A 23,430-nucleotide genomic window follows, 5' to 3' on the forward strand; every position below is an offset into this window, starting at 1 on the left:
GCAAGCACAGAAGTGGAACCATGCTGACAGTCAGGATCAGGACAGGCGCACAGACCGGTAACCAGGCTGAAGTCAGGACCAGGCAGGCAGCACAGTGAACCAGCTGACAAGTCGGACCAGGCAGGCAGCACAGGGAACCAGCTGACAAGTCAGGACCAGGCAGCACACAGTGGACACAGTGACAAGTCAAGGATCAGGCAGGCAGCACAGTGAACCAGCTGACAGTGGACCAGGCAGCACAGTGAACAGGTGACAAGTCAGGATCAGGCAGGCAGCACATGGAACCAGCTGACCAGTCAGGACCAGGCAAGGCAGCACAGTGGAACCAGCTGTGACAAGTGTCAGGATCAGGCAGGCAGCACCAGGGTAACCAGCTGACAGTCAGGACCAGGCAGGCAGCACAGTGGAACCAGCTGCAAGTCAGGACCAGGCAGGCAGCACAGTGGAACCAGCTGAACAAGTCAGGACCAGGCAGCACAGTGGAACTAGGTGACAAGTCAGGATCAGGCAGCAGCACAGGGTAACCAGCTGACAGTCAGGACCAGGCAGCAGCACAGGGTAACCAGCTGACAGTCAGGACCAGGCAAGGCAGCACAAGTGGTAACCAGCTGACAGTCAGGACCAGGCAAGCAGCACAGTGGTACCAGCTGACAGTCAGGACCAGACAGGCAGAACAGTGGAACCAGCTGACAGTCAGACCAGGCAGGCAGCACAGTGGAACCAGCTGACAAGTCAGGACCAGGCAGGCAGCACAGTGGAACCAGCTGACAAGTCAGGACCAGGAAGGCAGCACAGTGGATCCAGCTGACAAGTCAGGACCAGGCAGCACAGTGGAACCAGGTGAAGTCAGGATCAGACAGGCAGCACAGTGGACCAGCTGACAGTCAGGCCAGGCAGGCAGCACAGTGGAACCAGCAGACAAGTTCAGGACCAGGCAGGCAGCACAGGGTAACCAGTTGACAGGTCAGCACCAGGCAGGCAGCACAGTGGTAACCAGTATGGGCCAAGTCAGGACCAGGCAGGCAGCACAGGGTAACCATGACAGTCAGGACCCAGGCAGAGGCAGCACAGGGTACCGAGCTAGGACCAGCCGGCGCCACTGGACAGCTGACAGTCAGGACCAGGCAGGCAGCACAGTGGAACCAGCGACAAGTCAGGACCAGGCAGGCGCACAGTGAACCAGCTGACAAGTCAGACCAGGCGAGAGGCAGCACAGTGGAACCAGCTGACAAGTCACAGGACCAGGCAGGAGCACAGTGGATCACAGCTGACAAGTCAGGACCAGGCAGCACATGGAAACCAGGTGACAAGTCAGGATCAGGACAGCAGCACAGTGGAACCAGATGACAAGTCAGACCAGGCAGCAGCACATGGTCAAGCTGACAAGTCAGGACAGCAGGCAGCACAGTTGGCCAGCTGACAAGGGGCCAGGACCCAGGCAGCCCAGCTGGAACCAGGTGACAAGTCAGGACAGGCAGGCAGCACAGTGAACCAGTGACAGTCAGGTCCAGCAAGCCGCACAGTGGTAACAGCTGGACAGTCAGGACCATGGCAGCAGGCACAGATCAGGGATACACATGTGACAGTCAGGACCAGGCAGGCAGCACAGGGTAACCAGTGACAGTCAGGACCAGGCAGGCAGCACAGAGGTAACCAGTTGACAGTCAGGACCAGGCAGGCAGCACAGTGGTAACCAGTTGACAGTCAGGAACCAGGGCAGGCAGCACAGGGTAACCAGCTGCACAAGTCAGGACCAGGCAAGCAGCACAGTGGTAACCAGCTGACAGTCAGGACCAGGCAGGCAGCACGATGAACAGCTGACAAGTCCAGACCAGGCAGCAGCACAGTGGAACCAGCTGACAAGTCGGACCAGGCAGGCAGGCACAGTGGAACAGCTGACAAGTCAGGACCAGGCAGGGCAGTCACAGCTGGAATCAGCTTTGACAAGTCAGGACCAGGCAGTTCTCTCTCTGCAGGCAGGCAGCACAGTGGAACCAGCTGACAGTCAGGACCAGGCAAGCAGCACAGTGGTACCAGCTGACAGTCAGGACCAGGCAGGCAGCACAGTGGAACCAGCTGACAGTCAGGACCAGGCAGGCAGCACAGTGGAACCAGCTGACAGTCAGGACCAGGCAGGCAGGCAGCAGAGTGACTTTCCACTGGCCTCCCATGAAGCCTCTCTCTTAGCCAGGGTGCTCTGGCATCACAGCCCACAACCCCCCAGACTGTTACCCTGTGAGCTGGGAGAGCAGCCCATAGTCTAACATATCACTTTATGGGCTGTGACAAGTCATCTAATACTGCCACGGCTGTGTACAAGCCAAGTATACCCATTTCCAGCTAGTTCCACTGTTTGAAAAGTTGTTGAAATCCCTTTTGGGCTCTGTTTGTGCTGGCACCGCTGAAACAGGTACAGTATGTGCTGCCTGTGAGGCTTGCGGATGACAAAGCTGTGGGATGATGGAAAACTCTAACTCCCATGGTGCTGTGCTTTGGCAGGCCTGCCTCCAGTCTGAAGCTAAGCAGGTTTGTAGGCTGGATGGATGGATGGATGGGGGCTGACTGACTTGGGGGGCCTGCTGGAGGAAGGCAGCCTGCGAAAGTTGTTGGACCAAGCGCAACAATGTGGATGGCTTATGCCTCAGGAAAAAAATTATATGACTGCTAAAATGCTGCACGCTTTTTTTTTAATGAACTATCCTTGGCTGTCTGAGCCCGATGGTCTGCTAGAGGTGTCCGACTACAGGACAGACAGACAGAGAGAGAGAGGCAGCAGAGAGGAGAGAGGAAAGAGCAAGAGAGAGGGGGAAAGAAAGCAGGATAGAGAGGGAGAAATAGGGAGGAATGTAGAAGGAGAGTGCAGAAGTGAGTGAGTGAGGGGAGAGAAGGGGGCTGGGATGTGTGATATGGCCCTAACGCAGGGCAGACTGTGGCACAGCTCGTATTTTAACAGCTGCAAGGGATTTCCATTGTAAAATCAGCTGACTTGATGAAAGGAGCACTTGTTGCCTGGAGTTGGAGGGCCCCTCTGTAAGCCATTATGTTATTGGACTGGTAGATTAAAGGCAGCTATGTCGTCGAAAGTATTTATCTTTCGCATCCAGAGCAGCGCTCATCAAGCACAGGAATTCTAGCCAGACAGGAGATTGTCTGCAGCTTTCCCCTCTCCTTCTCTCTCGCCTTCTCCTCTCCTCTCTTCTTTTCTGCTCTCCCCTCTTCCCTTTCTGGGCCCACGGTCTGGCAGCACTCTCCTGCTCAGCTCTCCCCATGTGCTGCTGCACTATTCTCTCTCTGTGAACTCACAGGCAGATGTGTCAGACTGTCTACAGACGTTTTCAACCTGAAATGACCACCGAGCAGACAGTGTAGTTACCTCTGTAATGATGTATCCCAGTCTGCTGTGGAGGAGGGGGGGACACACACACTTACTGTACGCACCTCCTCTGTAGGGTTGCCAGGTGTAGAATTTCCCCCGGAAAGGAACGTTGTCGAAATCGGAGCACTGAATCTCCCGGAAATCCTGAGAGCCTGCAGGGCACTCCTGAGACAGACACACAGAGGGGCAGAGATCAGCTCTGTGTCAGTCAAATCTCAGGCCTCTCAACATCAGACCTCCACTTTATCCCCTCCCCTGTCTCTTTTGCTCCCAGCAGTCATTTAAAGTAAGACTGAACTCATAGTAGCCTCTACACTCCACCAAATGCACACACGGACACACACATCCACACACTGAGGGAATTAATTCTGGGCTGGGCAGGCTGCTGTTAATTAGGTCAGTCTGAGAGCTGTAGAGTTGGGCCGGACCAGGATGAGTATGGTGATGGTACTGTAGGCCTCTCAGAGGGAGCTACTTCTCCACTCTGCTCTGCTCCCCCACTCACATCAATATTGCACGATCTGAAGCGCTTCCTCTCTCCCAGACAATACTTTCCACCAATCGTTGGCCTGGAACCAGAAAAGCAGAGGCAAAACACATCTGAGTGCAATTGAACAATAACTCCCCAATCACACTGGGCTCTATTCTCCTCCCGCCTGGCTAGCCTCGCTCTACCACCCTGTTTCAATCTCTGACAGTCTGGATTTTTATTACTCAGCTATCCAAGTCAATTAGACTAACTCCTCAGTAGAAACACCAGAAAAAAGTCAGTTTGCCACTGTCTATGTTGATATCCTTTAATACGGCTGTCATTGTTGCACGTGGGTGATTATAGTGGGATGTTAAAATGATTGGTGGTAGACTGGCATCTATCATCCTCCACAAACAAGTTAGGAAGGAGCCAGCCAGATACAACCCAATGGCTTTACAGCTCTACAGTGGCTGTGAATTCACTGCCTACTGTCCGTCCTATGGCCAGAGTTGAGATCCACATCCCCATTCATCTGCAGCACCACTCACCTGGGGCTGTCACAATGGCGGATGGAGGAGGACACTCCTCCCCCACAGGTACGGCTGCACTCCTCCCAGGGGGTCCAGAGACCCCACCCGCCGTCCACGCCCTCTGGCCGGGTCCCGTAGGCCACACACACCCTCTTATAGCACCACTGTAACACACACAGAAGACTAATGAAATAAAAACCAAACAACCCCCCCCCCCCATTTCTGCTGATCATGGAACATTCCAGTGCTTACCCCTTTCTCTATGGTATTGGTTTGACAGATGGTTCCTTCTGCAGCGGGTATGCTGCTGGTGATGCAGCGGTTGCTCTTGCTCATGCACCACAGCTCACTGCAGACTTCCTAAAGACACAGTGAGAGCTGTCAGAGTATGTCCCTTTCAGACCATATAGAGACATCAGGCCCTGATGAGCCCAGCCAAGAGAGCCCACTGACCCGGAGCAGACGGCACCAGCGGTTGGTTCAACTACTGCTGGGCTCTGTGGTGCTAATGTATTTAAGGCTTTTACAACGGCAATAACATATGGCACTGTATTTTATTGTACTGACTGCATAGTATCAATGATAATGACACTATAAAGTACTATTTTGTGCCAGATGTCTGTTCACTCAGCTGTCGGGCCAATAAAATAGACCATCTCATAAAAATATGTTATACAATAAAGATAGCACAAGACTTCTTCATAAACTCTTCAACATGGGGCCAAAAACCAATGGGACTGGTTAAAAAGAACATGTCAACTCTAGCTAGGAGACAAATAAATAGCAGTATATCCAGTGGCTAGTGGCTACTCTGTCTGCCTTCATGCTGCACTGATCACAGTGGGCAGAGAGCCAGAGATATGCCAGAGAGGAGAGGAGAGCTGGCCTACAAACGGTGGAGAGGAGAAACGCATGTCTGCTCTGGAGTAGGGGAAGGCGGGAGAGGACATACGGTGCACGTGGTACTGATGGATCAGAAGATTTGTGTCAGTATAATTTCTACATGGTCACACATAGTACTGAATGGATCTGTCAGCTAAAAATGACCATACAGCCTTATCAGGCGAGTTAGAAGAGGAAGGTGAGTAGGTACCCCGTATTTACACTGCCGAGACTTCACTCCGTACTGGAAGCGGCACTGCTCGTCTGCATCGTAGGCCTGGCCGGGGGCCGTGGTGGGGTACACAAACTCCTGCTTCGGGGGGACGTTGTTGAGGCATGAACCCATACCTGAGCTGTAGGGAAACAAACAGGAGACTAGAATGAAAACGGGCCCAACAAACATGGACCTCACCCACAATGTACCTAGCTAGTTCATCTATCCCACTGTCCACACATAACAAACCCTGCAACTCCCTTTAATATCCTGTGTATTGGAGGTGAGTGTCAGACTCACTCCAGGAAGTTGGTGATGTAGTCTCGGCTGCAGGCAGACCAGACGAAGGGGTTGGTCTTCATGGTGATGTGTGCAGCCATCAGCTTGGCTGTCTCCTGACTGCGGGAGCCACAGGCGTTGCCCACTCCGTCATGGTTCATCCCAAACCTGCAGGGAGAGACAGATGGTACTGCGTTGATATATCTCCTGGGTGACTGAGCATGAGTGAAAAAGTTATTGGGGATATTGGTGATGTATCGAGTAAAAGGAAATGTTTTGCTCAAACATCCTCTCCCTGTTAAAATCATATTAACACCATGAGTGCGGAACTGGGCCTGTGCAGATTTAACAGACAGCAAAGTGTCTCTGTGCTCTGCTCTCTCTGTCTGACACAGACTTCCATATGCACTGTAAAAGACAAGGCCCACCGTCTAGACAGCCCCAGGGTACAAGCACCCCATCCAGTTCAAAGGTACCTGGACTAGCCATTAGGGGGGAGCACCAATGGGTTTGCCACCTGTGGAAATTCCTCAGAGGCCTGTGTCCACACGTAGGTAAATGGCACACTCAATTACTTAGCAAAAATAGTGGACTTTCAAAAATGATATCAAGTCATGGCTTTTGAAAGTAAAATATCAGAGCAAATCTAACAGAATCCTCTTTCATGGCAGGGAATGAAGAGGTTTGGAAATGACAAGCATGTCCAGTGGAGCATGTCCGATGTTACTCAGGCATACGCCTAGATAAATATGTATGCATGAGTAAGTGAGGCAGATCGGCTGGTATGCCAGGCCAGCAAGTAAAACAAAGTGTCTTGGAGAGAAGGCACAAAAGACATGCCTACTGCCAGGCCCGGAGGTAGGCCCAGAATGATATACGGTACCAGCCACAGTCATAACTTGTTCCACTTGTTATAAATATGACAAAGAAAATATAAAGCTATTAACAAGTTGTGTATTGATGGAAATAACTCATGGAGGTAGTTATGTAACTTCTCCCTCTGGTACAGCTCTAATCTAACAGCAATCTCCCACTGAGGCTGGGCCAGTTTAGCCCCGGTCAGCGCAGGGGTGGGGGTATGGGCGAGTTGGGTGAGAGGCAGGGGCAGAAGCCAGGATAGGGGCAGGGGTGGGGGGTATGGGCGAGTTGGGTGAGAGGCAGGGGCAGAAGCCAGGATAGGGCGCAGGGGTGGGGGTATGGGCGGTTGGGTGAGAGGCAGGGGCAGAGCAGGATGGGCAGGGGTGGGGGTATGGGCGATTTGGGTGAGAGCAGAAGCCAGGAAGGGGCAGGGGTGGGGGGTATGGGGAGTTGGGTGAGAGGCAGGGGCAGAAGCCAGGATAGGGCCAGGGGTGGGGGTTATGGCGAGTTGGGTGAAAGGCAGGGCAGAAGCCAGGATAGGGGCAGGGTGGGGGGTATGGGCAAGTTGGGTGAGAGGCAGGGGCAGAAGCCAGATAGGGGCAGGGGTGGGGGTATGGGCGAGTTGGTGAGAGCACGGAGAAAGCCAGGATAGGGGCAGGGGTGGGGGGTATGGGCAAGTTGGGTGAGGCAGCGGCAGAAGCCAGGATAGGGGCAGGGTTTCCTATGAGGGGTCACAGATAACACCAATGAAAGAGTGGTTTATTCAAACAGCCAAGGTCCATAAAGCAGAAGTTGAGCCTAAAGACCAAAGGGTTTGTCAAAGGTGATGAAGGCTATAACTGTTACAGTGATGAGGGACATTAGGGTGATATAGGTGACGTGGGTGAGCGTCTTACGTGTGTCCTATCTCGTGGGCGATGGTGAAGGCTGTGGCCAGCCCGATATCCTCGTTGATACTGCAGCTCCTCTCTGGCTCACACATCCCCCCCACTGGAGCTAGACCTGGGAAGGAGAGACACACAATACTGTCTCTAACATAGCCATACATGTCAATTCCAATTCATGCATGCTGAAGCACATACAGAGGTGATACAAGTAAAAATATATACAGTTACATGCTTATCTAAAACCTACAATTCTGCATCTACGTGTCATTTTAAGATTGTGCTAGTCAGTCATGCTGGTTAGTCAGCTGCAGCAGAGATATGGTAGGTAGGTACTTAATAGTGAGGGAGTGCAAAGTCAAAATGAGGGCAGTTTCCTGAGTCACACCCCCTCCCCTGGCAGCGCTAGATTATATACAGTCTGACACTGAAGCACAGTGCTTCCCAACAAGCAGCCTGTGTGTGTGCAGTGTGTGCCCAGGGTTGGCCCTCTCCTGGGCTGTGCGGGCAGGTTTAACCAAAGGTCCTACCTAGGGTTCCACATGGCTTGTTCTTGTAGATGCAGATGTCGTACCTGGGAACAGGAAGGAAAATAAACCGTTTACAAAAATGAATACTCTGGCAGTCGGTGCGTCCACACCCTGACATGCACTCACACTAAAACATACATTCAGCAAAAAGCACTCAAACATGTCATCACACACACACGAAGACTCTCACAAATACACACTCTCCTCTCTCGCTGTTGCTTTCTCCCTCCCCCACTCTCTCTCTCTCTCTCTCTCTCCGACACTAAGCCCTATGGACACATAGCAGACCTGATAAGTAACTGATACGGTCTGAACAATGGCAGGAAATAAAAGGACGTTTACTAAAAGGATGGTTACTTAATTTTCCATCCCTCTTTGATAAAAGTCTTCATATAAAGAACCTGTTCTCACAGACCAAACATCCCAAGATACTCCAAGCTACTAGGAACAGGGGCCCATGCATAAGCAGAGGAGTGTTTTTCAGTGAGTAGTGCTCTGTTGTATCGCTCTGCATGCAGTATTGTGTTTCCACTGCTGTTTCCCCCCTAAATAGAGTGCCTCACTAAACTGCACTTTGCTTCCTTGGCCCGGCTCAGGGCTGTCAGATTCAAGGCAGCTGTGCTCTGATTCCTTCTCTCTCTCCCTCTCTACAACACTCTCTCTCCAGATGCTCAGTTGAGCATAACAGCCTAGGTTTCGTCACTCCAGACAGGACCAGACACTAACGCACACTTGGCGAAAATGACAGGCCATGAGGCAAGGAAGGTGTCAGTGAACTCAGAGGCATCTCGAGGGCAGAATATGGAGTTAGTTCTTACTAAAACCGTGATTCAAATAAGGATTTGAGCACAATATATTCTGTTTGTCCAATAGACTCAGTGGTGGATCATTAAGGAATTAGGCTAGAGGTTTCATTATGTGCATTGTTATACTACACATACAGCACCTGTTCCGCCAGTCACATTGTGTTAAAGGGACCCAAAGCACACACATCCCTGGGTCACTCATCTTTTCAATTCGCTGCAGGTAGTGACTGGAACGAGCTGCAACAAACACTCAAACTGAACAATCTACTCATTCAAAGACACACGGACACTCTTACTGACAGTTGTGGCTGCTTTGCGTGATGTATTGTGGTCTCTACCTTCTTGCCCTTTGTGCTGTTGTCTGTGCCCAATAATGTTTGTACCCTGTTTTGTGCTGCTACCATGTCGTGCTGCTGCCATGTTGTTGTCATGTTGTGTTGCTGCCATGCAGTGTTGTCATGTGTTGCTACCATGCTATGTTGTGGTCTTAGGTCTCTATGTAGCGTTGTGTTGTCTCTTGTTGTGATGTGTGTTTTGTCCTATATTTTTTATTTCATTTATTTTTATTTTTAATCCCAGCCCCTTTCCCTGCAGGAGGCAATTTGCCTTTTGGTAGGCCATCATTGTACATAAGAATTTGTTCTTAACTGACTTGCCTAGTTAAATAAAGGTCAAATATATATTTTTTAAATCAATTGACAATGCTAGAGGGTGCCTTTGAGTACTTAGATCAGTATTCTGTCTTGAGATCTGTGCACAACTCTCAAATTTTCACAAAATTTCCCCATTGGCCTCAATTAATGCTTTACGCAAAAGTCAAGAGTTGTGAACACTGAATCACTAAGAATGTTCCGGTGCTGTGAGTGCTGACCTGGTGATGAGCACGGCAGTGTCGTGGTGAGCAATGCCGTTGTCTGGGATGGCGTTCCCATTGCCATTCCGGTTCTGGATGGATTTCTGCCACTTACAGAAGCTGTCCAGGGACTTCCCTGCATGGTGGTTTATCTCTAAAGTCGGCTGACAGACAGAGACAGAGAGGTAATACTGAAATCAATATATTCAGGAACAGAGTACAGTGAAATAATTTAATTACTGTATAATCACTTTTATGTTTTCATAGATATGTCACTTTTACTATCTGCCACCACCTAACAATCATTTATAAGCCAGAGGGAGTAATGAGACAGACATTCCCCAGGTGGTCCAATAATTAATTTCCACTACATAAACAGAATTTATCAGTACAACCATAGCTGTGCAATGAGCCTAGTATTAGGCAGCCCAGCCCTCTGCCACGAGGCTATTGAACTTCTACTGCTTTACTCTCCCTCTGCCATTAGCCGCCCTGGCAGGGGGAGGGAATACTCTCCTGGCTACAGCTGAGTATGCTCGTAACACAGGAATGCACATGGTGATGACATAACTAGTAATTGTCACATCCCACAATCCATCTCTGGGCTCAGTGGGCTGGCTGGCCTGTTTTGTTTTCCAGGGGCACTTTTCAGCTTGGAAGTCTCTGCTCTGGGAGACAACTTTTGTTCTTACCCCAATCTCAACAGACCAAATGGCAAGAATAACACTAATACTACTGCTAATGATCATAACATTTATTTATTTGTCAGATGACATACTGTATGCCCGGGGCAAATTTCAGGAGCTTATTTGCAGCTATCTGGTATGAATCATACAGGTTGTTAACCCCTTAAACTCGTCGAAATGGGCCCATATGGATAGGGCCAAATTGAAATGTTTCTTACAGAATAAATATTAAAACCAAATGCATGACCATGGTAGCAACTGGTGAAATTATCAGACCAAAAGGTGAGGACACAACAGTTCATCTGACAAGACTGAATCCAAACATTACACTGTTGATTTTATATGTGCATTTTACATTTACTGTACTTTTCACAGCATTTGTCAATAATGAAATCTGAAAATACCCTGGATACATTCAGCAAACATAATAAGAATATGAATATACATTTTGTACTATGTAAGAAAAACTATTACAAGGGTTTGAGTGAGAGGTCTCATTGGTGTCTCCAAGTGGCCACACACCTCTCCAAACTGCACAGTTCCTAAGTCATTCCATTGCACTTTTATGGCTCAAGGAAAGAGCCTTCCACTAAGGCTTTATTTTTTAGCTCTCCTAGCTTTACTATTGAGGAACTGAAGCAAGCACACTTATAGATGTTTGTTTACAACACAGACCTGCGTCCCCACCATCACACAATTACTGTTGTTTACACAATCCAAACATTTTCATTATACTATACAATCACAGTCTGGGTCAGGTGGGCATCATTTGAAAGCTTATTCTATTGCCAACATGGCTATCTGAGTAATAAAATACAATGTTACAGTGTTAGGCTTTCAAAAGGCACTTCAGACTAACAGATAATAATTTTGGTGCGCATAGAARGGAGTCATGAGTGCATTCAGGTGTGTGTTCCACGGCAAATGTTCTTCACAATACGACAAAACAAACTTTTATACAACGGGTGGGTCTAATCCTGAATGCTGATTGGTTAAATGCGCATTCCAGCCGGTGTTACCACAAGTTACCACCACTATGACATTAAAATGCCTATTTACTCATCTGAGTGTGTTCCATCTGAGTGTGCAATCCACTGTCTCATCAGCCCAGCCAGGCACTTTATAAACGTGATCGCCACTATAAAAATCTAGACATTATCTCACATTTCTTTTCGAGTAACATTTAGTTTTCAACAACGGAGATTTGTAAAAACCTTGCAGTCTGTCTCTCCGACATTTGCGACATTGTTTCAATATTCAAATTCGATCTCCTCTCCCATAGTAATGAACGTGTAGGTGTCAGGGAAGAGACAGAGGCAGGCAGCGTTTCTCAGCCAGTTGAAATCATGAATCAGCTGGCATCATTTTTATGGATATATACAAAGAAATGTCAATTGAAAAAATTTACAATGAAACGAAGTGCAGCTAGTTTGCAGTCTTCCCAGCTTCAGTTTGAAAAGATTGTGTTAGATGTGTTGTTGGCTAGCACCTCTCAACAACAGTATGACGAGAGAACACATTTTCTATGCCAGGCGAATTCGTGCCTCATTACCTCATTGTTATGGATGTGTCAGCTTAAACAAATGCAGCTACTGTTGTTATTCTGGCTGCACTGTTTGACGTGACTGTAAATTAGCCGTAGTTGCCTGGTTAGCTAGCAAGGGATAAGAACATTGCCAGCCAGTATTTATAATTTTTTTATTTAACCTTTATTTAACTAGGCAAGTCAGTTAAGAACAAATTCTTATTTACAATGACAGCCAACATCGGCCAAACTCAGAGACGCTGGGCCAATTGTGCGCCGCCCTATGGGACTCCCAATCACGGCCGGTTGTGATACAGTCTGGATTTGAACCAGGTTGTCTGTAGTGATGCCTCTAGCTGAGATGCAGTGCCTTAGACCACTGCGCTACTTGGGAGCCCAAATGGCAATGGAACGGTTTGCCGGCCCCTGACTTTGTCTCGGGGCTAACAACACCCGTACCAGCAGTTCCCAAAAAATATTTACTAAATAAACTAAAGTAAAAAATATATAAAATACATCTCTGTGAAGCGGAGAAACTGAGCTCTGATGTCATGTATTGCATGTTACTGTACAGCCACTGTGTTCCAATTAAGGTGCTAATCAATGACTAAATCTATCAATTTCAACCTGGGCATATACGGGATGACAGGTGCTGTCAACCTGAGCATATACGGGATGACAGGRSYTGTCAACGTGAGCATATACGGGATGACAGGGTMTGTCAACGTGAGCATATACGGGATGACAGGCGCTGTCAACCTGAGCATATACGGGATGACAGGAGCTGTCAACCTGAGCATATACGGGATGACAGGGGCTGTCAACGTGAGCATATACGGGATGACAGGAGATATGAGTTGGAAAAGGGTTATTAGACTGCCACAGTACCTTCACTGCAAACCCACTAGTAATACCCTTTCTAATACCCTTTGAAGCTTATAATGTCCACATTACGCCAGAGAGTGTAACCCTGTCCTGGCACTCAGTCTGACCGCATGCCGTTAGCAGCACAGTGCCATGGCCTGGCTGGCTGGCCTGCTGGACTGGACAGGGATCAAGAACATGACGTGACATTCATGTCAATCACCAGGCAGCAGGTGGACAGAACACTAGGCCACAGTGACGCCCGCCTGCACCGGCTTCATATTTAGCTTTTTATATGCACTTTTCTAGGGCACTAATGTACGTCATAGCAACAGCCCGAGAGGTCACCAGCAACAACAAGTGCAGTCATGGCTGGGCCGCCTGGCAGGTCGCTCTCTCTCCACCACCGCAAATGGCTCCACTTACAAGACATTTTCTGCTGGGAGCAGGGGAGGAAGGACACTTAAGCCAATAATTTGACACAAACAAGGAGCTCATAGATGCTGGCCTAGACAACAGGCTGGACTGGACTAGGAGTGAGATGCAGAGAGGAGGCAGGGTGGATGGATGCAGACCCCATTGAAAGGCAGAGGTTTTTCAAGGATGGGTCCAGAAGAGAATACCTGGTCCTCCATGAGCAGGATGAGGCGGGTCACCACGATGTTCACTGCATTCCCCAGGCTAGAATCCTGGAACAGTTTGGCAACCTGACCTCCAGGGAAACAAGAAAAGACCAGTCTTAAAAAGAGCTGACATCATTAATCACTACCACTTACAACCTAGAAACCTGTGTAATTTGGGTTACTTTACAGTACACTCCTGTAGTTTAATTTCTTCTGTTTGGGATTTTGTGACAGGATGGATGCAACCTGGTGTGGAACAGTAAAATAAGGCCAACCATTCATTAAATACATTCCATTCATGAGTGTGTGCTTAGCCATCTGATGGACAGGGTGTGAAGTGATATCCTGTGAAGGAATAGTACTACACGTTACGACCTCGACTACACTATCTGTAGAACCATTCAATACAGTAACAACAATCATAGACTCAATCCGAAACACAGACAAAGTGGATAGGACAAGTATTTTCCAAGTTTTCCACCTTGCCAGTTGTAGTGATCTGACTCGATGTGAAACTTACAATATTCATGACAGCCAGGATGTACTGCTCGATGTCCCGGCGGCCGTGGTACCCCACCATCATCTTGTCGGCCACCACCAGTGTTTCTACGTAGCGCTCTCTGCTCACAGACCTCTTCAGGGGCAGCTGGCCTCGGCCGATGGGGTTGGGAGGTGTCTTCAGAGTCCTCTGCCACCAGGCCATACCTTTCCCTGGCTTCTCATCTGAAGAACAGTCACAAAGAGGGGTTAATGGCATTGAGAGAGGAGAGGGTACACTACCTGATAAGAGTGGCATTAATGTGCATGTATTAAAACCAGGTTATTATGTCCTGTAAACTGAGTCTGCTGTACAGCAGATATCATAAACGACTGTTTGCTGATCTAATCTTAACCTGTGAAACATGAGTTTAACGGGGCATGTTGTACCCAGGACCCAGATAGCTCTACCTACCGATGACCCCACAGGATTGGTCCATGTACTGGTGGCGAAGAGATGACCTCTTGTAGACCACATGGGGTTGGCTCTCCCCCCTCTCCGCCCTCGTGAGGTTTTCGGCCGGGGTCAGAGGCTCGATGATATACTCCTCACCCCCTGCCACGATCACCCCCTGCTGGAAAAGTCAGGGAAGCAGAGGTGAGCCAGGGGCCCTCTGAAGGCTGGTGGTGACAGGACAAAAACGGACATCTCTGGTGCCTGTCAGGCCCATTACAGTAGCATACTGGAGGTCTCTGTCTGTCTACAGCCAGTCTCTAACATCTCACCTCCCCTCAGTGGATACAGTAGAGTACATAACTATCCCTGGCCTGGGATGATAATCATATCAGTCTCTCATCAACCTGGGCCTAAACAAGTACAGGCCCTCACCTCTCCCAGACATGTCTGTAGGTCAGATACATAGGGAGAGTGGTCCTATCTGAGTCTTTCCACAGAGAGGAGACAGGGAGACACTTCCCCTGATTAGATCTCTTGGCTGCAGCCTCTGAGGTCACAGTGAGTGTTTCCCCCCCTGGCCCTCTCTAGTCGCTACAATAGCAGCGCACTTTCACAGTGCACCTAATCCTGTAATGTGTTTAGTGATGCTCTCGTGGACACACAGCGGATTCCCTGCTGAATTAAGTTATGCTAGTCTGACCACAAGTAATTACGTGTAGGGCTTATTAACACTTTGTGAGCAGATTTAATCCTTGGTTGCATTTCGCCCTGTTATTATGGGCCCAATTAGTTATTAGCTGTAAAGGGATCACAAGAATAGATGGATAAGGAGAATGCTTTCATGTGTCAAAAGGCAGATTGGAATTGTGTCATTTGACTGATTTTATTATTTCAAAAGGGTCTGCTGTGGGCGGAGGTGCTAGCTGGCTACTGAATGGTCTGGACGTCCAGCTGTGAACATGCCTTAGTGACATTATGAGTTGTGACCAGCAGGGGAAGTCTGGTGATAACAATGGGCTTTGGTAATCCCTTGTTTACACAGGTGCATTACTGCTCCAGAATAGCATGTGGTCCAGACAGGTGCCCTGGTCTAGTCCAGGATCCAGGGTCAGAGGTATCCTAGTACACAGAATCATAACGTTACACTCAGAGGGAGAGGATTCCTCTGGAGCTCCATTAGCCCTGGGTCAAGGACAGGAGGCCAAGGACAGCACAACAAGACAACAGCACAACAAGACAACAGAGAAACAAGACGACAGAGCAACAGAGCAACAGAACAACACGCCAACAAGACAACAGAGAAACAAGACAACAGGCCAATAGGACAATAAGACAACAAGACAACAGGCCAATAGGACAACAGGCCAACAAGACAACAGAACAACAAGACAACAGGCCAATAGGACAACAGCAGAACAATACAACAGCGAAACAAGACAACAGCGAAACAAGACAACAGCGAAACAAGACAACAGCGAAACAAGACAACAGCGAAACAAGACAACAGAACAACAAGACAACAGAACAACAAGACAACAGAACAACAAGACAACAGAACAACAAGACAACAGAACAACAAGACAACAGAACAACAAGACAACAGAGCAACAGGCCAATAGGACAACAACACAACAAGACAACAGAGCAACAGGACAACAGACCAGTGGTGCTAGCAGTACTAGATGGGTCAGGTTCTTACCAGGCCATTACAGTTGCTGAGAGCCACCTTGCTAGAGTGGGGCTGATCCTGCAGATGGCCTACATAGAGACACTGGGGGGCATAAGGGTGGCTCCAGGCCAGACGGCCCCTCCTCCAGTACTCTACACGGAACTGACGGGACAGCAGGCCCCCCTGCAGGGTCAGGTTGAGGAGAAAGTTGGTTGTGGGGGTAGAGAGCTGGTAGTACAGCTGGGACAGGTCCTGTTGCTGGTTCTCAGCACTGCGGCGGCTCCGCCGATGGTGGTTGGGGCTGTCTGCACCCCCATCCCCTGTGTGCAGGGTCTCGCCCTGCGGCCCTACGCGAACCGGGATGGCGATCTCATACTGGCCCAGGCTAGACAGGAACGTAGCTGGACAGAGACAGAGAGAGGAGACAGAGCACAAACACTCACAGTCAATGACATTTCAAATCAACTTTGGTAGAATATACAGTATGTGCATTATCATCACGGCTTAAAGCTTATGAGGACAGGCCTTAGTCAGTAGTGACTAGTGGGATTCTTGAGGACTTCTCAGTCCACGCTATTCCTCCCAAGGCTGTCTCCATAGCAACCCTGAAATCCTATACTTCCTGTCTCTGGCCGCGGGCCCGGAGATTTATTGTCCAAACACGGTGCTCCAAACACTGCACTAACAGAGGAAAGGTCAACAGAAATTAGTCCCGTTTTCATCAAGGCCTTTTGCCTTGTTTTGTGGAGAAACAGCCCTCCCCACTGAGAGTAAACAGGCAGGGATTAGTGTCTGTACCGTGAGTCCGGACCCAGCCTCTCTGTTTATGTGGCCAGGCCAGCTTAAATAAACAGCAAGCACCATTAGAGGCCCCCAGCCCCCTCCAAACCCCTCCAACCCCGTTTCACATCCTTCAGCACATTCTGCAACAGTCAGTTATATGAGCTTTGAATTCCTCTACTACAACATTTCAGACAATTGCCCCACATAAAAAGTGGTATTTTTTAGGGTCAAAAGTATCTGGCCCAGGAAAGCCTCCTGGAGGACTGGAGGGGACTCGGAGGGCAGCGGTCAGATAAAGTAGACCGGTCAAATATTTGGAAGGACTTAATGAGGCATAGTTTCAAAAGTGTACTGTACCCCTACTCTCCCCTCCTCCATGGTTCCACAGCTATACAGCTGCTCCTCATGCCCTCCCTGCTCTGTGCAATAGCTCTCTCTCTGCAGCGCAGCAGTAATCTGTCCAGCAACCTGATAAGCCTGTCTAATTAATGAGTGAGGCTAGTGGCCTGACTGGGCTGCACCACTGCTTTCATAAGGCTACCATTCTGCTGCCAGCACCCTCCCAACGCACTGTGCCCACATGTACAGGGTACGTCAAAGGGGAAATATGGCTGGTACAATGGAAAATAGGGGAGCGAAGTTGGCTAACTACAGTATAAGTGTACAGTTGGTCCTAGTCTGGTCTGAAGGGTCGCGTGGCGTCTGATCCTCTCCCAGGTCCCCTACAACTGATGGAAAGCTGCTCCCAGCTCTGTAGCACTACAGGGCGAACCACTTCTCTAATTCTTTTGATCTATTATCTAATCACTAGGAGGAGGAAACTATTATTACTCACCAATAAACCCAAACGGTAACAGAGAGAGGCCCATAAAATAATAAAGGTCTGCAGAGTGCTCACCTTTTGTAAAATAAACTGTTATAAAGCACTACCCAGGGTTCGGTTTATTTTTGCTTTCAGAAGAAAGGAACCTTTAATTAGCCTCTTTAAAAAAAGAGAAGGAATTGAGAACAGTGGCCTTTTTACTGTAGCGTTCCCAGAGAGGAGCTTCTCTCTCTCTCTCATCCATGCCTGGCTGAAAAAGTCCATCTCTGCCTCCGTCACCATAGGGCCCTGTCAGCAGTTCCTCTGCTCATAACTCTGCCTGCCTGTCTTTCTCTCTCTCTCCCTGTCTCCCTGTCTGTCTGTCTCTCTCCATGTCTCTCTCCATGTCTCGCTCCCTGTCGGCCTGTATGTCTGTCTCCCTCCACGTCTCCCTCCACGTCACCCTCCACGTCACCCTCCACGTCACCCTCCACGTCACCCTCCACGTCACCCTCCACGTCACCCTCCATGTCAGCCTCCATGTCAGCCTGTCTGTCTGTCTATCCCCCCTCTATGTCTCCCTCTCTATCGCCCTGTCTGTCTCCCTGTCTGTCTCCCACCATGTCTACCTTCCTGTCGGTCTGCATGTCTGTCTGTCAGCCTGTCTGTCTGTCTGTCTGTCTATATGCCTGTCGGTCACGCCTCTACCTGGGACAGTTGACTGGCTGAGTTATGAGGCTGTGTTGCGGAGCCTCAGTCTTAGTCTGAGAGAAAGGTTATATATACACTCCATGCAATGGTTTAATAACATTAAACTAAATGACTTACTGCCACTACCACGATGGCTTACCTCATTATTCGCTTATTTCAAAGAAATAGGGAAATAATTTTTTTTCAGAAAAACCCCAACTCTCCAACTACGCCATGTCTACATATTTGTCCTCTCCTTTTAAATAAACACAAAGACTAGCCAAATATACTCTGCAGCTTGTCATGAAGTGCGGCAGCAAATATAGACAGATTTCGTGCCCCCCATTTTCAAATGTTCTGTTTTCGTTGAAGGTTTTAATCTAGAATGACTGAAAGAGGTGACCATTCTCAGTTAGATAACAACTAACGCTTGACCAGAAGTCAATATCCATTGTAGGAGACGTGACTAGCATGGAGGAATCTAACAGTGGTGCTGAAATGTATAACACCAGACGTACTGTACTAAACAGCCTGTCCTGACTGAATTTCACAGCCTTAACAAATTAAGCATTGACCTACTTGTTGCATTTTCTAGTGAATACTTGTGACAAAAGATAACTCATACAAATGATTACCGTCCATCATCAACGGAGCTGGTTTCAGTTTTGGGTTAGAAAGGTGTTCATCTAGTGCTTGTTTAAACAGAGGAGATGAATGAATGGTTCTGTGGTGGTTTTCAAGGAAGCAGTGTAGCAGACTATTGGAAACAGATGACTTGCAGGGTGCAGAGGTTAAGCATAAGAAATACACAATCAGTGCCTTGTTCTGTAATGGACACTGGGTATTTATGTCCGAGCCTAAAGGGGATTGGTCTGTCTGAGGAGAGGTGAGTGGGGCGCGTGGCTCTCCATCTCTGGAGTTGATTTGTGAGAGCAGGGTTCAAGTTCAGCAGGGCCACTGCCCTAGAGTGTTGCTCAGCTCAGAGGAGGCCCTCAACACTGTATGGAAGAGTTCACTGAACAGGTCCGTTAACCCTGTTCAACTGTCTAGGTGACTGGAAATGTTGAACCACTTTCACAGTCCAGAAGAGGGAATAATACCAATTCCCCAATGAATATGACAGTAATAATTACATAATCATAGTGTGTATTCATGACAAACATTGACACAGTTAAACATTTCCATTTATGTCAAACAAAAGAGAAGAAAGTAGTTGGCCCAATCTCTGCTCACCGTGTGACTGGGTGAACTTTTCAGCAGTCTGACTTTCTGCGACCTCGGTGGCAACCATGACGATGATGACAACAATGCAGGCAAAGTTCCTCCATACCGTTTCCATGGTTACTACAGCAAGCTTCAGTGCAGTCCCCAGGCCTCTGTCCCAACATGTCTTCTGCCCTCTGATGCCCCTCGCTCACCAGTAGGACGCAGCAAACTCACGGGCCATAGCAGCAGGATAGACCTCTAGAGACTGGACTGGAGCGCTCTGGACACACAGCCTCTCTGCTTCTCTCTCTGGTAGGACCAAAGTCAAAGGAAGATGGAGAGACTGCCTCTGAGTATAGCGGAGTCTATAATGTACTGTGGCCTCCCTGTGGAAGAGAAACAGGTTAGTGTGAGGGGAGATTGGGGGAGGGAGAGAGAGAGCATGAGATCTCCCTGACCCAAATGGTCCCCATCTGACAACACAAACATATCTAGTCTGTAGTCAGTGCCTCACGAACAGCCACCTCCCGCTGCGTCTTCAGTTGATCAATCACTCCAGGAAAACACTGGCTGACAATCTGAGGACCAGGGTAAGCAAGTCTCGACCTGGGTGCCCTGTGTCTCTTTTAGTCGTCTGCTCACAGGAAAGAGAAAGGAAGGCATTGATCTTTTAAAACGCTGTGCTTAGGCTGAGAGGAGCTGAAGTGGGTGTTATGTCAGTGGCTGTGGGGGGAAATTACCTAATTTGAGACAAGCAGTGGGTTACTTCCACACTCACTGTTGGCCTCATGTGGCCTGGCCACATCACAGGGAAGAGGCAGTCACACACAGCGAGAATAGGCCATTAGCCATAGATCAGGCTTTTTTGGGAGATTAAAAATAGCTTTTAAAAAAGCAGCATTGGTTATTATTACATCACAACACTAAAGATGTCCCATCCCCCATCACACTTTGAAGTGTACAGACGAGTTAAAAGCCTGGATGAGGAGTCCTATTTACAGTAACATTGTGACTTTTGTTCCTAAGCCTTTTTGGCAATGTCATTGAGAGGCCCAAACCCAATCTTTGATAACCTTCCCTCAAGCTACACTGCCTACCCCGCTCCCTGCCTCTATCATTCTTTCAGTGTGTCTGGGCAGAGAACAGAGAAGAAGCCACACTGGCCCAGATGGCTGGCGGCAAACCAACTGCAGGCAAAGGTAACCGGAAGCAGATGGGAAACGATTTGGCGACGAAAGTGAGGAAACAAGTTGCCTCCTGACAAAACAAATATGAAAAAGGGAGTGTAAAGCTCAAGGGGCTGTAAGAGAGACGGAGAGAGCTGGGATAGCCATTCTTAAATACTATGTGTGTGTGGAGAGAGAGAGAGATAGAAGCAGAAATAAACAAGAATCTTTGCACCTTCTGAAAAAATGTAAGCTTTCCCTCTGCCTGGATTAAGGTTCACCTCTCTCTGACTGCTTTCTGAGTTCTATAGATCATTGCACATATCCAGTTCCAGAGACAGCCTGGCATGAAGCTTTGCCATGTTGTGTCTTCCTACACCAAATATTAATTCATCTAGCTAATGAACAATGATCCATTTGTTCAAGCACAAGTAAGACACAACTGACCCGGCCCATTTGAAAATGAGCAGCTGAAGCTTTTCACACTTATAGTCTGCTCATAATCAGATAATGCTGACTACCATACAATCTACAGACGTAGCTGACACACGTAGCTGACACACAGAGGTGAGTGGGATAGAAGGACGCTTAATGTGCCTCTGGTTTCCCTGCAGTGCAGCGGTTCACAGTACAGTACCGTACGGAATGGGGTCCTAAAACAGTGAGTCAGCTTTGTGTTCCCACTTCCCTTAAAATATGGAGCAACTGTAAGCCCCTCTCCATCTCCACAGCCCTCGTGCTTTTTGCCCTTTCCGCCCCCTCCCTCAAGGCTTTTTTCAGTCATTTCCTGCTTGGCCAAACTCTCCTATATTTTCATTACTTCTTGTTGGAGTCTCATTTTATTGTGGGGTTATTAGACTTGCAGCAAGATATCAAATGTTTTCATTAAAACTCTTCTTCATCTTGTTTACTTAAACAAAGCCCACATAATCAGCCCCCCTATCACTGCCTTTGTGTTTTTAAACAAAGCTGCTTAAAAGCTTTACTGACTGTCTTCAAGTTCTCTCTACACTCACTAAATCATTGCTCAATTAAGAAACATGACAAAAATCTGTTAATTTGTGAATTTGTACTATCTCTTGAAAGGGATTTTGTCATTTGTCTTTGTGGGTCTATTTGTAACAGTTTTCCTTTGGGAAAAAACTCAATGTGTTTGTCATTCGGCCAATACAGCCATAATCCTGTAAGTACTGTTGCCATTTTATAATATACATGTAATATATTCCACTTAGCAGACGCTTTTATCATTTCCTTAGATGAGTACCTCTGATCAATTTGAATGCCTAATTGTGGCAATGGCATGGTTCAGAAATTGGAAAGGGCTGTATACAGCTCAATTATAATGTGTTCAGAGTGCTTTTTAAAAGCAAGACAAGGAGGTATTTGTGGACAACAGTAGAAGAGACATTAAACAGGGGATTGTAAATTGCAATTTCAGGGTGGGCCAAAGTCATAATGTAGTCTGGACCATAAGCTTTTCAACATATCTACTGGATTGGAGAAGGCAGTGAAAAGTATGTTTTTTATAGTGACCCTGCCAGGAACTGTACAGACAGGCAGAATAGACCACACTAATCAAACCCATATGACTTGCTCAATGTAAAGGCTCTCTCTAGGAAATGCTGCTCAGTCCCCTGCTCAGCTCCTAACACCACCCTCTGTGTGCTCCTCTGAAGAAACCACTATGATTGTCTACTCTTCCTGTCGCTCCTCTCTGATATTAGACTTACTCTTTTGATGTCTCATTTGTCATTCCTATTCGAGTAGGGGAGTGTGGCCTCTTTACTGTAAACACATCAACACTAAGTGAAAGCTGGGGGCTCATGCAGCACATGTCCTAGATACTTGTTTCACCCTGACAGCAGTCACTCCCTCAGAAGTGGTGTAGAAAAGCAAGCTCAATTTACATGACTCCCCCACGTTAAGCCTTACACAACAAACAGATGAGGTGATAAAAATAATATGGAGAATAAAGGGAGGGATCTCAGTCTAAACACTCTGTCTTGAAAAAAAATTAAAAGTGGGAACATAAACAACTAGGCTTGTCAGACAGCCAAGGATGCGCACTCTGAAAATGAGCTTTAGTCGAAGACAATATTTTGTGAGAGCTGGCTTGGACTCGCTGAGTCAGCCAGCAACTCTAAAGAGTGTACAAAAGAACATAGGCAGTTTAAGTCTTGAGTTTCACATTTCTCATACTACACACACCCAGACAACAACAGACCACAGATTTGTCCATTCGCCTCAGCCAGTTGAGAGACCTAGGAACCTCACATACTGATCAAACACTGCCCAGCCCTACCATGTTGAAAATATTGGATATGAAGGGCATTCACAATATGAACAAAACATCAATAATTTTAGTGACAGATTCTTACCATAAGTTTTTTGAATTAACAAGCAATACCAACATTTGAGTTTTGTTACAAAAGAGATCACTAGCCTAATCAGCAACAGGTCACTTCTGGATCAGTGTCATAAATCTGTTTATTGGTTGAGGAAGCGGAAGTGGTGGGCACTGATCTGCAAGGGAAAAGTACAGTATGGACTACTGTACCAGATATACAGGAAACACCAACATTAAGTGTCTTAATAGAGCAATGGGCCGCCACGAACCAGAACAGCCTCAATCCATCTTGGCATAGATTCTACAAGTGTCTGGAACTCTACTGGAGGGATGCGACACCATTCTTCCACGAGACATTTCATCATTGGTGTTTTGTTGATGGTGGTGGAAAAAGCTGTCTCAGGCGTCGCTCCAGAATATCCCATAAGTGTTCAATTGGGTTGAGGTCCGG

The 23,430-nt window shown here is 47.9% G+C and overlaps 1 protein-coding gene across 2 annotated transcripts in view; it reads right to left on the bottom strand.

Annotated features, from left to right (window-relative positions):
• The window catches only part of adamts10 (ADAM metallopeptidase with thrombospondin type 1 motif, 10), a 43,841-nt gene that overhangs the window by 19,291 nt on the left and 1,120 nt on the right, over positions 1-23,430 (bottom strand). The window contains exons 2-15 of one of the 2 annotated variants that reach the window (XM_024003988.2): positions 19,494-19,852; positions 16,016-16,386; positions 14,335-14,494; positions 13,903-14,105; positions 13,383-13,466; positions 9,703-9,848; positions 8,026-8,069; positions 7,508-7,613; positions 5,775-5,921; positions 5,472-5,613; positions 4,631-4,738; positions 4,397-4,542; positions 3,882-3,945; positions 3,439-3,541 (exon numbers count right to left, since the gene is read on the bottom strand). In XM_024003988.2, coding sequence (XP_023859756.1) covers positions 3,439-3,541; positions 3,882-3,945; positions 4,397-4,542; positions 4,631-4,738; positions 5,472-5,613; positions 5,775-5,921; positions 7,508-7,613; positions 8,026-8,069; positions 9,703-9,848; positions 13,383-13,466; positions 13,903-14,105; positions 14,335-14,494; positions 16,016-16,386; positions 19,494-19,599 — 1,930 coding nt within the window. In that variant the 5' untranslated portion in view covers positions 19,600-19,852. Of the gene's footprint in view, positions 1-3,429; positions 3,542-3,881; positions 3,946-4,396; positions 4,543-4,630; positions 4,739-5,471; positions 5,614-5,774; positions 5,922-7,507; positions 7,614-8,025; positions 8,070-9,702; positions 9,849-13,382; positions 13,467-13,902; positions 14,106-14,334; positions 14,495-16,015; positions 16,387-19,493; positions 19,853-23,430 lie in introns of both variants that reach the window. The other variant, XM_024003987.2, reaches the window with a different exon arrangement.

The sequence above is a fragment of the Salvelinus sp. IW2-2015 genome, linkage group LG16, assembly GCF_002910315.2.
Source record: "Salvelinus sp. IW2-2015 linkage group LG16, ASM291031v2, whole genome shotgun sequence".
Taxonomy (NCBI): domain Eukaryota; kingdom Metazoa; phylum Chordata; class Actinopteri; order Salmoniformes; family Salmonidae; genus Salvelinus; species Salvelinus sp. IW2-2015.